Source organism: Stomoxys calcitrans, chromosome 5 (genome assembly GCF_963082655.1).
Source record: "Stomoxys calcitrans chromosome 5, idStoCalc2.1, whole genome shotgun sequence".
NCBI lineage: Eukaryota > Metazoa > Arthropoda > Insecta > Diptera > Muscidae > Stomoxys > Stomoxys calcitrans.
The window spans coordinates 103582457-103599287 of record NC_081556.1 but is presented as its reverse complement, the minus strand read 5'-3'; the positions used below and the strand labels follow the sequence as shown (position 1 = coordinate 103599287).

General features: G+C 38.6%; 3 protein-coding genes across 25 annotated transcripts in view; 2 read left to right on the top strand and 1 right to left on the bottom strand.

The window, feature by feature from the left end:
• Window positions 1–2463: 2463 nt before the first annotated feature.
• LOC131998170 (uncharacterized) lies at window positions 2464–5077 on the top strand. Its single transcript, XM_059370522.1, has 2 exons — window positions 2464–4782; window positions 4868–5077. Exon 1 carries the CDS (start codon window positions 3594–3596, stop codon window positions 4581–4583), a length of 990 nt encoding a protein of 329 aa, XP_059226505.1. The 5' UTR covers window positions 2464–3593; the 3' UTR covers window positions 4584–4782; window positions 4868–5077.
• Window positions 5078–8038: 2961 nt separating this feature from the next.
• LOC106080784 (probable protein BRICK1-B) lies at window positions 8039–8739 on the bottom strand. The gene has a single exon (XM_013242320.2). The coding sequence runs from the start codon at window positions 8622–8624 to the stop codon at window positions 8394–8396; it is 231 nt and encodes a 76-aa protein (XP_013097774.1). The 5' UTR covers window positions 8625–8739; the 3' UTR covers window positions 8039–8393.
• Window positions 8740–10468: 1729 nt separating this feature from the next.
• LOC106080785 (mucin-2) overlaps window positions 10469–16831 on the top strand; it is a 398264-nt gene continuing 391901 nt past the window's right edge. For all 23 annotated transcript variants that reach the window (XR_009398497.1, XM_059370010.1, XM_013242344.2 and 20 more), the window contains exon 1: window positions 10469–11804. The gene's annotated coding sequence lies outside the window, so the exon portion shown is untranslated. The remainder of the gene's footprint in view (window positions 11805–16831) is intronic.

Below are 16831 nucleotides of genomic sequence, written 5' to 3'. Positions count from 1 at the left end.
CGAGAGAATCGGTTAACAAAAGACCATTTTATTGCAATATTACTTCAAATCAGACGTGCATATATTGGGTTGCCCAAAAAGTAATTTCTGATTTTTCATATAGTCGGCGTTGAAAAAATTTTTCACAGCTTGTGACTCTGTAATTGCATTCTTTCTTCTGTCAGTTATCAGCTGTTACTTTTAGCTTGCTTTAGAAAAAAAGTGTAAAAAAAAGTATATTTGACTAAAGTTCATTCTTAGTTTTATTAAAAATGCATTTACTTTTTTTTAAAAAATCCGCAATTACTTTTTGGGCAACCCGATACATATATCAGAGCTACTATATCTAAATCTGGGCCGATTTCTATAAAATTCACCAGTAATGTCGAGAGTCATAAGAAAATCCCTCCTGCCAAATTACGAGAGAATCGGTTAACAAATTAGCAATTTATTGCAATATTTCTCCAAATCGGACGAACATATATATGGGAGCTATACCCATTTCGATGTGCAAATTTCTCATATATTGTGACAGTCATTGAGAAAGGCGTTGTGCAAAATTTTGGCAAGATTGGTCAATAAATAAAGGGGGGGAACCCTCCCCCTTACCTTAATTTTCAGAAACGCCAGATCTCGGAGATGGGTGGTGCGATTTAAGCGATATTTTGTGTGCTCTCATATAGTACCCTAAAAATAAAAATTTGGTATCCAAATTTCGGATAGGGTACCTAGGGGGGCTGCCCCACCCTAAAACCTACCAAACATATATTTAGACCAATCACGACAATATGGGATTCAAATGAAAGGTATTTAGGATAAAAAAACGAATCTGATATCCAATTGTCGGACCAAGTGCTAGGGGGACCACCCCAAGCCCCAAAACACCCCTAAATCGGACAAACAATATTTACCGACCATGGCAATATGGGACTCAAATGAAAGGTATTTGCGAGTAGAATACGAATCTATACTGACCATGGGAATATGGGGCTTAAATAAAAGGGACTAAGTGTTTGGGGTGCCGCCTCTCACCAAAAGATCCCCCAAAGGGGACAAATTTATGACCATAGCAATACGGGGCTCAAATGAAAGGTCTTTGGGAGTAAAACACGAATCTGATATCAATATTCGGGAAAAGTGGCTAAAAAAAAGGTATTTGAGATGAGTGAAAATCGGGCGATATATATATGGGGGCTATATCTAAATCTGAACCGATTTCCATTAAATTCAGCAGTAATGTCGAGAGTCATAAAAAAATCCTTCCTGCCAAATTTTGAGAGAATCATTTTGGAAATTACCATTTTATTGCAATATTCCTCTAAATCGGACGAACATATATATGGGAGCTATATCTATATCTGAACCGATTTCGAAAAAACTTCTCAGATATTGTGGTAGTCGTTGTAAAAGGCGTTGTGCAAAATTTTGGCAAGATTAGTCAATAAATGCGCTTGCTATGACTATAGAAGTTCAAATCGGGCAATATATATATATATGAGAGCTATATCTAAGTCTAAACCGATTTCTATGAAACTGTCGAGAGTCAAGAGAAAATCCCTCCAGCCAAATTAAGAGAGAATTGGTTAACAAAAAACCATTTTATTGCAATATTACTGCAAATCGGACGAACATATATATGGGACCTATATCTAAATCTAAACCGATTTCGATCAACTTCTCAGATACCATAACAGTCGTCGAGGAAGGCTTTGTAGGAAGTTTTGAGAAGATTGGTCAATAAATGCGCACGCATTAGCTCTAAGAGTGAAAATCGGGCGATATATGTATGATAGCTATATCTAAATCTGAACCGATTTCAATGAAACTCAACAGTAATGTCAACAGTAATAAGAAAAAACTTCCTGCGAAATTTCGATACAATCGGTTAACAAATGACCATTTTATTGCAATATTACTGCAAATCGGTCGAACATATATATGGGAGCTATATCTAAATCTGAACCGATTTCGAGCAAACTTCTCAGATACTGTGACAGTCGTCGAGGAAGGCGTTGTAGGAAGTTTTAGGAAGATTGGTCAATAAATGCGCACACATTGGCTCTAAGAGTAAAAATCGGGCGATATATGTATGATAGCTATATCTAAATCTGAACCGATTGCCATGAAATTCATCAGTAATGTCAAGAGTCATAAGAAAATACTTCCTGCGAAATTTCGAGAGAATCGGTTAACAAATGACCATTTTATTGCATTATTACTGCAAATCAGACGAACATATATGTTAACATCAAAGATGTTTGCTGGGATGTCAGCCAAACAAAAAATTCTTTATATTGGATTTCGATACCAAAAAATTGCTGATTCTATTGATTAATTCATTGACCGCTGTCAGTCAACATTGTCCGCCTGCAACAACAAACAGTGAACCATCATGATTTGTAAGCAACAATATGAAATGGTAATGGTAATGAAATGTAAGCATTTCTACAGCTAACGCAAGAGTCAACAATCCGTATCCACCAGTACCGCAGGTCAACAGCAAACACAGCAAAGCGGGTAACCTGACACCTCATGACGACAACAATAACAAAATCGTCAATCAGCAAGAAACCAATAGCAGCACCAGCAACAGCACCAACCAACAGCAGCAGCGTCAACAGCAGCACCAACCAACTTCAACCTAAGTTTAAGATTTTTGATTCAGTTCTGTAAAAGCACTCAAATTAATAAAAACAGAAATTTAGTAACTGTTAACTGGCGCCCAACAATCCATCAACGCACCCGGAGGCTGTGACCAAGGACCAAAAAAACACCCTAGAAGACCACAGAGGCTGTAGCTACAACTACCGGCTCAACACACGTCAACAAGTAAGCGGACGATTCTCCAAGTAGATTTAACGAAAGGACAACGAAATCGCCTCCATGGACGTATGGAAAATCTTTATAGGGATACATTTGTAAGTAGGCAGTGAACAAAAAAAAAAAAAAAAAAAAAAAAAAAGTTGTGAATCGTAGATTTAATAATTAAGAAGAATTTAAATACAAAAGTGAAAAAAATGTGAAAACTCTGGTAGAGAAAAAAATTTTGGTGAATAATTAAAGAATTTAAAAATTGTAACTTCAGGAAATAGAAAAATCAATAGAATTAAGAAAAGTTGGAAAAAGTTAGATTTAATAATTAAGAAGAATTTAAGTACAAAAGTGAAAAAAATGTGAAAACTCTGGTAGAGAAAAAAATTTTGGTGAATAATTAAAGAATTTAAAAATTGTAACTTCAGGAAATAGAAAAATCAATAGAATTAAGAAAAGTTGGAAAAAGTTAGATTTAATAATTAAGAAGAATTTAAGTACGAAAGTGAAAAAAATGTGAAAACTCTGGTAGAGAAAAAAATTTTGGTGAATAATTAAAGAATTTAAAAATTGTAACTTCAGGAAATAGAAAAATCAATAGAATTAAGAAAAGTTGGAAATGGATCGCCGGAAATCCAGATCACGACGATTTCGAGATAATAGAGCAAAAAATTAACAATGTTTTGTCAAGCAATAATAGGCAGGTTGTAATAAATAATCTGTCTCTAAAAAAAATAGATGAACTCACAGAAAATACCAACAAAATTATAAAAATTGTAAAAACCAATGAAAATTTTATAACCATGCTCAAAATGAAAATTGACCTTTTAAAGGAAGAAATTGTTAATGTAAATTATGCCATTCACTGGGCAAAGTCCGGCATAATAAATTCATTTGTATTGTCGAACACTGAAGTGAATATTGCAAAAGAGCTTTTCGAGAAAGATTCAATTCCCTTTGTAAACATAGAAGAAATATTCGAATTCTCTGAAGTAAAAATTGCATCAAATGAAAAATCACTTATTTATATTGTCAATGTACCGACTACGAATTTAGATTCCTGCAGTAAACTCTTGATTAAACCCACTAAGAGTGGGGATCTTATTAATAAAATTGATTATAATGAAATACTAGTTTGTAAAAATGAATCCTATGGGATCCTTAAACCATGTAAATCTTTCAATAATCTGACTGTTTGTAATTTAAATAATGTCAAAAGAATAGAAAAAGAAAATTGTTTGTTAAATCTTTTAAAAAGCGTAGAAGCAAACTGTACTTTATTGAGACATAGCACCACCCCTACAGTAGAGGAAGTCTTGCCTGGGATGATTCTACTAAATCAATTCGATGGTACCATTCTCATCAACGACGAGCAGTACAATCTTACGGGAACCTTCATAATCAAGTTTCAAAACGCTTCCATAACAATTGACAACGAGACATACAACTATTTCCAAACAACGTATGCCGAACCATTACCTGCAATCCTACAACCTAGATCTCCTGGATCAAAAATAGAAGAAGTAACCACTTTGGAATTTGTAAAAAGGATCCATCTAAACAATACAAAAGCGATAGAACTGTTGAACATTAAAAACAAATGGAGTGCGGCCGTGCATTTACTCACAATAGCTGCAGCTCTCATTCTGGTATTGTTCTTGATAAGAAGAAAGCAGCGCCCATTGATTGAAACCGTTAATCTAGCACCTCCCAATCAACTATCAGTTCCGACATCGAATTCAACAAACTTTCCAAGAGACGTACCAAGATTATCTCAGATACCTTACTTCTAACGGTATTACGATCGAGGACGCTCGTAACTAAGAGGGGAGGTGTTAACATCAAAGATGTTTGCTGGGATGTCAGCCAAACAAAAAATTCTTTATATTGGATTTCGATACCAAAAAATTGCTGATTCTATTGATTAATTCATTGACCGCTGTCAGTCAACATTGTCCGCCTGCAACAACAAACAGTGAACCATCATGATTTGTAAGCAACAATATGAAATGGTAATGGTAATGAAATGTAAGCATTTCTACAGCTAACGCAAGAGTCAACAATCCGTATCCACCAGTACCGCAGGTCAACAGCAAACACAGCAAAGCGGGTAACCTGACACCTCATGACGACAACAATAACAAAATCGTCAATCAGCAAGAAACCAATAGCAGCACCAGCAACAGCACCAACCAACAGCAGCAGCGCCAACAGCAGCACCAACCAACTTCAACCTAAGTTTAAGATTTTTGATTCAGTTCTGTAAAAGCACTCAAATTAATAAAAACAGAAATTTAGTAACTGTTAACTTATATATGGGAGCTATATCCAAATCTTAACCGATTTTTTCCAATTTCAATTGGCTTCGTCTCTACGCCGAAAAACATGCTTGTACCAAATTTTAAGACAATCGAATGAAAACTGCGACCTGTACTTTGTACACAAATTAACATGGGCAGACAGACAGGCGGACGCAACTAAATCGAATCAGAAAGTGATTCTGAGTCGATCGGTATACTTATCAATGGGTCAATTTCTCTTCCTTCTGGGTGTTGCAAACAAATGCTGTACCACAGTTGTGGTGTAGGGTATAAAAAGGTTAGCGACTATGTGGAACCGATTAACCACACATTTGAAAACTACACTACATTTGATAACTTCTACTGCAATGCAATCTTCGTGTGCCAAAGTGCTTAGGCCCGAAAAATTTCTTTAGGAACAGCGCCTACGTACCAACGTTCTTGCTTCTAGTTAGAGTTTTTGGTCGTTCGTGAAAAGGGTAGTTCTTCATCTATCCCAACTTTTGTTAAGGATGATCAAACGTAAACTGACCCGGTTGATAAGGCTAACCTATTGTCTGATGTATATGCAGGGAAATCTTCCCTACCAGATAGCAATCAACCACTCCCCTTAATTGAAAATGTATCTGGCGTCATACCCCAGATATTTTGTCGAACTCGTGGAGTTAAAAAGGGTTCTTGAGAATCTAGACGTTAATAAATCCCCGGGCCCGGATGGCATATCAACACTTGTCTTGCGCAAGTGTTCTTCCACGCTTGCTCATTACGCAACCTATTTATCCTTGCCTACCGTGCGGGAGTCTTGCCGGCGCCTTGGAAGGTTGCCAACGTTCAGCGAATATTCAAAAAGGGCCCGGCACGGCACAGCTATGAGTACCACACAGGCCGGAAATTTGAGCCCCGATCTGTGTGGTGTTCATTTTTATCACAAGAATCTTAGCTGCGAGCTTTCGGGCGCGTCCACAGGTTGCGGATAGTGGAATGCTCCATACGGAATAGCTGCAATTGCAGTCGCGGGCAATCAGCGGTATGGAGCGGAGAGTCTCAGTGAGAGGCCGGGTGGCGCCGGCTCTTGCATAAATACTGAGTGCCTATGATGCTCGATATGACAAGGCGAGTTGTTAAGTCCTTTAAATAACCAATGGCCATGATGTTCTCGTGGCGATCGGTCATTTGGACCGGAACTAGCTTGCTCACCTATAGGAGCTAGATGAGGATCGTCACCACCACATATGTGACTACAACAACAACTCAACAGTCCCATGGCAGCCGGTTGTACTCACCGGATTTACCCGATGGAGCCCTCATCGTCAAGGGCTGCCAACTCAGTGTACGTATTCGTCTTTTCTTTCGTCATGGGAGAGGCACATCCCGGAATGTCTTCTCCGCAAGCTTTTGGTTCGTGCCGGGATTGAAAAGAATCCTGGTTCTGTTCGGTTTGCCAGAACCGCCTCCATTATCGGTCGGTGTCGGTGAGATGTAACCAGTGCATGGAGTTGGTACATTTCCGATCTTGCTCTGGCCTCACTTCACTATGGGAGTATAGTCATACTGGGTATGTCGCAAGGTGCTGTGCGAACATAGCCAGCAGTGGGTCACAAGCGTCGTCGTCGCCGCCTTCTGCGTCCTCGTCGACGGACTGTGTGACCCCACCGACTTCTCCCGTACGGCATTATACGCAACGGCAGCATCCCGTTCAGCCAAATGGTTCACTACAAATACGCGTGAGGTGAATTCTGAGCTGACTGTGACAGCAATTTGCGATAAAGTCAAAAGTAGAAACAAGGTCCTCAAGTCAATTGCTGTTAGCACTTGGGGTGCAGACAAAGAAACCTTGTTGACCACGTACAAAGCAATTGGCCGGTCTATGGTAAGTTATGCAGCGCCAGAGTGGTCTCATCAACTTTGTGACACGCCGTGGAATAATATTCAGATCTGTCAGAACGCCGCCCTCTGTCTCCTCAGTTCTCATGTGGACCACCTACGTTAGTAGACAAAGATCCTACCAGTGCTAAGACATAAGACTTGCTGGCTAAACAGTACCTTTTGGCTGTTATAGCAGAGAGCATCTAAATCATCATCTTGAGGATAGATATTCACCGCCCAAAAGCCTGAAGGTAGATCTACATGATCTAGAGCGTTAGGTTCAGCGCTACAAAAGAGAACCTCTAGATCAAGCAGGTCTAGACAACATTCATGCTGACACGGCCGCAGATGCGGTAAATGGCTACCGGATGAATGTAGTCCTTGGAGAACGACCGCCTCCCACTGCATATGAAGAAATTGACCTCCCCCGGCAAACCAGAGCAGTTCTGGCTCAATTACGATCCGCCAAATGCAGCCGCCTCAATTCCTACAGAGCAAGGATTGATGCCAACGTACAGGATGTGTTGTCCCGATTGTGACCAGGGATGACACGTCATCTGTTTTACTGCCCAGCCAGACCCACTCGTCTCAAACCCAGATCGCTCTGGACGCATCCCATATTAGTCGCAGAATTCCTGGATCCGCACATTTAACAGAATCAAGCAGACGAGAGATAGAACACAACACACTGCTACAACAACAACAAATTCATGTGGAGTTTCTGTTATTGTTGTTGTAGCCACATTTTCAAGCGGAGGTGGCGATCCTTGTCAAACTCCTGTAGGTGAGCAAGCTCGTTCCGGTCTATACGACCGATCGCTGCGGGAACATGGTGCGGAGTTTCTGTTTCCCACATTCTATTGTGCCATAACATGTCTTCTAATTTGGTTTTCCGACAAAAAAATACTTTTGCTTAAAAAAGTCGAAAGGGATACAATTGCCAGACCCTTTCTTTTGGTGACTTAATGTTTTTAATCATAGTTATAAATCCGTATTCCTTTAGTACGATTTAGGGCCTTAATTTGAGTTACTTACCCTCATGAGGGATATACCAGTGTTAAAGCAGAAATGTTTATCTGTAATTTGTATCTTAATTTTTTTATTATTGTAAACTTATTGTAGAAAAAATGCATTACTAGGGAATCATATTTTCACATTTTATGCCTCTGTGTGTGTTTTTTTTGTGTAAAGCATATAATAAACTTAAAATTTATATTTATTTTTGTAATTATATATAAAGACGATAAAGAAGAGTTGTAACTATTGTGAAGACACAAATGACGATTGCATGCCGCAAACTCCAATACAAAGTTGTTGACCGACATAGGCTCCATCATTATTATATACTAACAAACTATACCATCCAATTCTTTGCTGAATACTCCATTGTATTTTTTTTGTCACAATTATTGTTATATCTTTTCTAGGAAGGCCTCCTTATGTCAATGTTTCTCCTGTTGCCACACAAGCTTCCAAATAATCTATTCGCCTCTCCAATGTAGTCAGCTTTTCATTTAGAACAGCTAGGCGTGAACGACATGACATATCGAAAGAGTTTAGAAAGTCTGTGATACGCTTTATACTGGCCGTAATAACTTCAATATATTCCCTGTTGGCCCAATCTTGATGTATTTGTTTTTGTACAGCTTCACGATGTGCCCCGCTCATAGTGAATATCCAAAGATTTCAAGATTTCCTTTTATTTATAAAAAATTACGCTATTTTATAAACTACTCCAAGTTTGCTTATTAGTAATTGTGTAATCGACTTGGGTCGATAATTTATTTGTTTATCGATTATAATTGTCATATGTTCTGACAGCCAAATTACATAGCCGGTCAATACAATACGGTCAGATTGATGTTTTTAACTAATGGGACCTTCTAACAAATAAATTTTCTCAATACCTAATTTTGGTACTACCGATATCTGATATTGATCAAATTTGTATACAGTACAAATGTGTTCAGGAATTTTAAACAATGCGAATTATTATGCGATAACAGCCTATATTAGTTGATTTGTATAACATAGTTCTAAATTGAAATAAATCAAATAGATTACTTTAGTAAAAAAAGATTATTTTATTAAAACTGATTCAGTATGGAGGTGTTTTTTTCATTCTATTTAGTGCAGGCCAGAAGTATTGAATAGATTTTCAGTGCAAAGTTGTATTGGATAGTCTGCTGTTGTATTTTATAGACAGTTTATACGGCACATCATGATCGTACTTATCGTGTGTACTTGTCGACTAGGGCTTTTGCCAAAAACAGTACATCCATTTTTTTTTTAATTTATTTAATTTTCCACTCTTTCTTTCTATAACTTTATTTTGGAAAGAGTATGTTTTTCAATATCTATCAAGTAATGATTGCACATTTCTGTGTAAACAGTAATCGATAGACGCCATTCATCGCTAAAATCAAATGTTTTTGATTTTTCAGCCATAACTGATGGTTAAAGTACGTTTAAATTGCTCATTTAATCCGGGTTTATGGTCTTTTCCGGATTTAAGTGCTAAATTCTGATTTACAGATTTCATAATTTGTTTTTTTTTTCTTAATAGGGAGTTTACATGGCACGTTATTATGCTTGTGCATTGTCATGGCGAAACAATTAAAGGTGTTCTGATTTGTATAACAATCACAAAATATCAATTGTCGTTTTTTATCATCTGTTATCGCATGATATCGATAACCGACCAGTAACCCTTTGCACCGATATTCTTTCCAGAACGTCTGACTTGCAGTGGATAGAACTAAAAACACAGCATGTATTAGTGAACATAATAATGTATCCGGCACATGTGCACAAGGCCAATTTTTAACTTTGAAGCCTAAAAAACACTACTTTACTTATGGCAACACATTATGGCACTCGGTTTCAGTCGTAAACGTTTTTTTTTTAATTTTGAGCTATACTTTTTTGACATTTGTTTGCAAAGTTGCATTACTCAACGCGACATTGCTACGCGATGAATAAGCCCTTGATGTGCCATGTAAACTCCCCATAAATGTGCCAGCATCCAGTCTCTATTTATCGAAAGTTTCAATAACCGGCGTCCAACGATAACTTTTTTGTATTCGCTTAATGAACACCGCCAAATGTCATCGCGAATGACAATTTCGATCTCGGGGTACATACAACACAAGGTGTCATTAACGCGAATTGAAACCGCCAAGACGGTCAAATAACGGAGAATTTCGACGACGAACAACAACAACAAAAACACAACAAAGTAAATAAGTAATTTATTTTTGTTTGGTTGCGGTTAATAAATTAAAATCTGTGAATGAATTATCTAAAAGAATAAATGAATTAGAATTATAACGAAAATGTGAATTAAGTTGCGCTAATGGTGTTTTCTGCATATCAATAATTGTGCAAAATACAGTTTTATGTTACTTTGAAATGTGTTGAGAATAACTGTAAATTTAAATAAGATTGCCAATAGTATAACAGAGCTTTGCGAATAGAAGTGCTTGAAAAAGGAAATTATGGAAAATCAAATCAAATCAAATCTGAAAACAAAATATAATTCTTATCAGATAAGAAATAAAATTTAAAAACAAAGTTGTAAAATTGCAAAGTTTTGGTTGTAAGCAAGAAAATAATGTTGCATTGAAATGGTAAAGTGTCTAGTGATTGTTTTGTGGAGTGGAGCCAGACATTGAAATCCTGTTTTTGTGTACAACAATAATAAAAGCAAACCAGCAACAACAACGACAACTACAAACACAACAATAAATCATACAGAAAAGTCTATGTTTGTATTCCTTTCATCCTATAAGTAAACTAAGTGCAGCAGTGGCAGCAGCCAGTCAGTCCTGCTAGTGAGTGTAGAATCCAAACAAAATTTTCAGTGTGTATACAACAATAACAAATAACGAAGTGTAGCAGCATATATAACTCCCATTCTTTATCCTGGCGTTTGTGTCGTTTTGGGGTTCTTTGGCAAATATGTTGTCCTTTTGTGTGTGTGGACATAGTCGTTTTTGTTGTTATTTCTAAAGTTCTAAAGGAAATGTGCGTTTTGTGACAATAAAAACAACAACTAAAGTAGTTTTCTTGCTTGCCCATTGACTTTAACCGTACGCTCTCCCGCTCTCTTGCTTTTTTTTAACAGAAATAAACTCACGGGGTTGTTTTTGTTGTATGTCGCGAAACACAGTAAGATAACGTTGGGAGGAAGAAAAACAAAAACAATAAGTTCAGCAACATTAGAGCATAATCAACGCCATTGTTGTTCGGCAATTCTTCAATTTTTCAATAGCAGCAGCAGCAGCAACAACATTTGCTAACCAAAACAAAAACACAGCCAGTGAAGGAGAGAGAGACAAAATAAATGCTTTGAAATTCAGTATTTTGAACAATACGCGCGCGATATTTAGTTCATATACAAACTCTCTGCCTGCCACCCCCTTTTATAAGTATTGGTTATAATATTTGTGCGTTAGTTCGTTCACACACGAACTCACTTGAACCAGAAAAAGGCTTCTTTTATGTGATCGTCAGAACACGGAGTTTTGCTTGCTTGTGTGTTTCGTTTCTTCACAGTGAATATAAAAACGCGTAAATTCTGTGCTGTATAAAACTGCGACATGAGCAGGAATAGGGGAGGAAACGCTTAATTACGCCCCTGTCGATTTTACGGCATCAGCTTCATCATAACAAATAATAGTCTCGTTAGCATCTCTTCTTGTACCATGCTGTATGCAAGCCACACGGCGGTATGGATTAAACAAACTCCCCTCTGCAGCACCACCGTCAGCAGCAACCGCGCTGCCACAGCAACAACACTGCAAAATATCTTTTGAAGTATTTGACAGCTACTGTCAAAAAGTGCATGTAAGTACCACCACTTGAAAATTGCAAAGCAAAAAGTGGAAAATCAAATACAACATAAAAAAAAAAACAACTCCCAGCCTTTATTTAGACCATCATTGTATTTTGCTTCAATCTTCATCATCTTTTTATGCCGCTTTGGAGATGTACTCCTTTTCAATTATGCAAATATGCTTATTAAAAGGATCAAAAAGAAGGGTTGTCGCCGTTTATTGTTTTTGTATTGTACGTCTGCATTTCTGCAAAGTGAGCTAATTATAATGCATTCACACATGCAATGATTTGGGAAGAGAAGAGTTGTACAACCAACCATTGCCTTCTTTCATCAATGAATGCAATTTTAATGCAACACATACTTTTAAGTGTCTCTCGGTTTGTGTTTTTTTTTTTTTGAGAAAAATAGCTTTTTGTCCTCAAGCAAAATGTTTTTTTTTATGATATATTTAATTAGCTTCATTCTTATAAATTTTGTATACGAAAAGACTTAAGAAAATGTAATTTACCTACATTTTATTGTTGTACTTCGGCAAGTGCAGTGCAATCACATTAATTACCATGTTTTATGCTAGTCCTATCTAGTGCAAATCAGATGTTCTGGTTAGAATATCAGTGCAAAGTGGTACTTGTAAGTTATCGATATCATGTGATTGCATATAAAACGAATCGATTAATGGTGATTTGCATTATACCTTAGTTGCTATAAGCATAAACAGTAGTGTAAAAGAAGACTCAATAAAGCATTTATTTGATTTGCATTATACCTTAGTTGCTATAAGCATAAACAGTAGTGTAAAAGAAGACTCAATAAAGCATTTATTTTACTGTTTTTCGCTAACACACGATATGTGCGTTACATATGTGCTGCCATCTTCTGTATCCAGAAGACATTACTTATGTACGACAAATACGGATAGAGCTCGCTCTAATCGGCATGTGCTTAAATTCGTCGTCGATAAAATATGAGCTCGCTTTAATCGAAAGAATTGCATATATATTCCAAAATCCATTTTTCGTGTAAAATTTTTCGTACGTAGCACACGATGTGTAGAACTTTTAGAGTTTCTATCTTTTAAAATACGTATATAAGCCAATGCATATCGTGTGTTTAAAGTTTTAGTACACACAATTAAAACACAGCAATTATTTAATCAGTGCTGTCGGATTTATAGCCCAATGATAAGTGACCCTCCCTTTTGTAGTCTGTACGGTGTGTGGCAGAGACGGACCTCTTCGTAGAGTATTTTTACATTTCTAAAGGTCTCCTTAATTTCGTCATCGATATTAGGGGCAGCAGAAGTACATTTTATGGTACGCGAGCTGTATATTCAGCGAAAGTCACGTATGCTGGAACTGTTAAATGACCCGTCAAATGTTATTACCACAAATGTGCACAGTGGGAAGAGGCTGAAAAATAGTGAAAATATTTCTGTCATTTTTGAACGCATAGCATTACCTTAATAAAATTTGGAAGGTCTATAGCCATTTTTAACAGGCAATATGCCGAATTGCTTGTTCCGGTTGACTCAGCCAAAAAATTGGAAATGTTGGCCATCATTAATGCAAAGTTTGTTTCAAAATGCTCCCATTATTAAATTTCAAGTTTCTTTTAAATATTAAAAAAGCAAGCTAAAAGTAACAGCTGATAACTTACAGAAGAAAGAATGCAATTACAGAGTCACAAGCTGTGAAAAAATTTGTCAACGCCGACTATATGAAAAATCCACAATTACTTTTTGGGCAACCCAATATATAAAAACGCATAGGTGTATGCGGATGGCCTGCGTCCAGAGTAATCTGGTAGTAATTCCAATAAAATTGGCTATACCGACGAATAGGTGAGATATGTCGTGTGTCATGTGGTTGCTGTTTGCAAGCGTAACACATTTACCGCGTTCGAAACATTTTTAACACAAAAGGCTTTTAGCCAGCTGCCCTGCCAGAGCGTAGTTGAGCCAGAACTACTGTGGATTGCCGAGGGAGGATAATTTCCTTAAGTGCTATATATCCCGTGCCGGGATCGCTGTGAGCACCACACAAGCTGGAACATTGAATTCCGATCGGTGTGCTGTTCATTACTGTCACAAAAGCATAGCTGCGATCTACCGGGCGCGTCCACAGGTTGCGGATAGTGGAATGCTCCATAGGGAATAGCTGTAACTGCAGTCGCGGACAATCAGCGGTATCGAGTGGAGAGTCTCAGTCGATATGACAGGGCGAGTTTTTGGCGCCTTCAAATAACCAATGGCCATCCTGTTCCCGCGGCGATGGGTCCTTTGGACCGAAACGAGCTCGCTCATCTACAGGAGCTTGACGAGGATCGCCACCTCCACATGAAAATGTAGTTACAACAACTACGACGAATAATGGTCTACAAGATCACTAAGTCGCGATTTATGGTACGCCTGTTATACTGCTTTACGCTGCATCTCAAGCCACACCGCTCGTCTCTTTGTGCGGCCTTATTATTTTTAAAATATTCCTACCTCGAAAGCCTATGTTAGAAATTCGATATTCTTCTCCTACTCAAAAATGCAAATTTTGTCCATGAATATTCCACTAAGGAACAGGGACAAACTTCTCACATATCAATGAGTGCAGTCCGATTCAAGTTTAAGCTCAAGGATAAGGGGCCACCTTTTTATAGCCGAGTCCGAACGGCGTGTCGCATGGGATAGTGCAGGATTGTGTTATGGTTAGGTAGGAAATAGAAGAGCTAGGCGTTTGATCTAACAAACGTACCTCTAGGAGATAGCTCCAATAGGGAGAATGATAATATCCTGCACGCGGTTATGTGCGTCTGAGCGTGAAGTACTACGCAAGCACTGAGTTAACACTTAAGAGGGCGTGGACCGCTGCTCTTCCGGTGGGTGCACTTGTGTACATTTGGACGTGACAGATAGGTGTTCGCTACCTACTCCGGGTCTTTTTTGTGGTCTAATAGTTTTCTACTTTCTCACATAAATCATCAATCCTTCCTCTGTAGGAGTTGAAGGCGACTAAATCTGCAAATGCAAGTTTTGCCCATGAACATTCCACTAAAGAACAGGGCAAGCTTTTCACATATCAATGAGTGCAGTCCGATTCAAGTTTAAGCTCAGTGAAAATGCAACTCCTTTTTATAGAAGGGTCCGAACGACGCACCGCAGTGCGACACCTCTATTGGGGAAAGTTTTTACATGGCTTCTATGCATTGCATAGTACCTCATACCTCATGTCGCCAGCATTAAGACAAATTTTCTGATGTTCTCACCAGGATTCGAACCCAGGCGTTCAGCGTCATAGCCCGACATACTAATCTCTGCGCTACAGTGGCCTCGTCCGGGATCTGGGTCTGGGATGAGTGGGTCAGGCTGGGAAGTTAAACAGGTGACGAATGCAGTGTAGTCCCAGGGCACAGTCGGGACATATATGTCATCGGCACTTTTGCATCAATTGCCTTGCTCTGTAGGAGTAGAGGCGGCTTCATCTGTCAGATCGTAATTTAGCCAGAAATATTGTGGTTTGGGAGTCGTTTTCCAAGGACAACATTCATGGGGTAGGTATTCACCGAACAGGCGCCCCGGTAGCCGAGTTTGTAGCATGCTCGGATTGCCAATGCAGGGCTCTAAGTGAGTCTGAAGGGACTGCCACTCTTACCTTACCTTTTCACCGCATCTGCTACTTTGTTTGCTTGAATATTACCCAGACCCGCTTGATCCAGATGTTCTCAGTTGTAGCAATGAACCTCTCGCTCTAGATCATGAAGATCCACCTATACGTTTCTGGTCGGTGGATGTCTGTCCACAATATGATGATTTGGATAATTTCTGCGATAACATCTCAGAAGGTATTGCTTAGACAGCATGTAGTTATGTCTTCGATAGGATAGGATCTTTGTCTACTGATTAAATGTTCATTTGTTGCCCGATTTCCCATTTTTGTTTTTGTTGGAATGTGCCCTTGTAGTTTTGTTTTTTTTTCATCCTACACCTTGTGCCAAGTGGGTTGGACCAGTTGTTTTATTCTAATGTATGGCATTCCTCCATTGCAATTCACCATACTATCGATGGGTATGTCCACAAAATGGCTTGAGCACACCAAATGGGCCAAGTGAGCATTTCATGACGTTGAACACCACACAAACCGAAACTCAGAGTTCATTTGTGGTCTGATTTCCATTTTTTGTTGTTGGATAGTGCTCAAAAATCCATATAAAAGAATTTCAAAGGTTTATCTCTTCCCGTTCTTAAAAGACTAGATTTTCCGATCTCATTCCACTTTGCGATGGTGAAAACGACTCTTACTTTTAATTCAATCTCCCATTATCCTAATACTACTGCCCACAAACCTGTAGTCCAAAATCGTATCTAGCGCCCTTGTCGTTTTGTTTTCTTTTATCGTCTCCCTTGTGCCAAGTCGGTGGGACCAGTTGTTTTATTCTAATGTGCGGCATTCCTCTCCATTGCGATTCACCGCACCATCGATGGGTATATCCAAATCGACTTGAGCACACCCTAGTCGAGCCACTGGGTCATCTTGGCATTCAGTCACCATTTCTACCCTATAATAGAAATCCCGGCACGGGATAGCTGTGAGCACCACACAGGCTGGTGTATTGAGCTTCAATCTGTGTGGTGTTCATTGCTGTCATTCATTGCGAGAAGCTTAGTTGTGAGCTACCGGGCGCGTCCACAGGTTGCGTTGCAGCTACTCCGTATGGAGGCAGTCGCATACAATCAGCGATATCGATCGAAGAGTCTCAGTGAGAGGTCGGACGGCACCAGTTCTTGCACAAATACTGATTGTCTATGATGCTCGATATGACTAGGCGAGTTATTAGCGCTTTTAAATAACCCATGACCACTCTAAACCTCTGCAATACGCTTTTGAATTCTGGGGTATTTATTTCAAATCGATATTGAGGTCGTTATATCTAAATTTATCTTTTAGGTGAACGGACAGAACTCCGTCTTCTTAGGGCGAACGTTGAGACCCCTTTGTTTGGCTCAGTCTTATGCCATTCCCAAGACCCTCTCGACCCCCCTAAGATA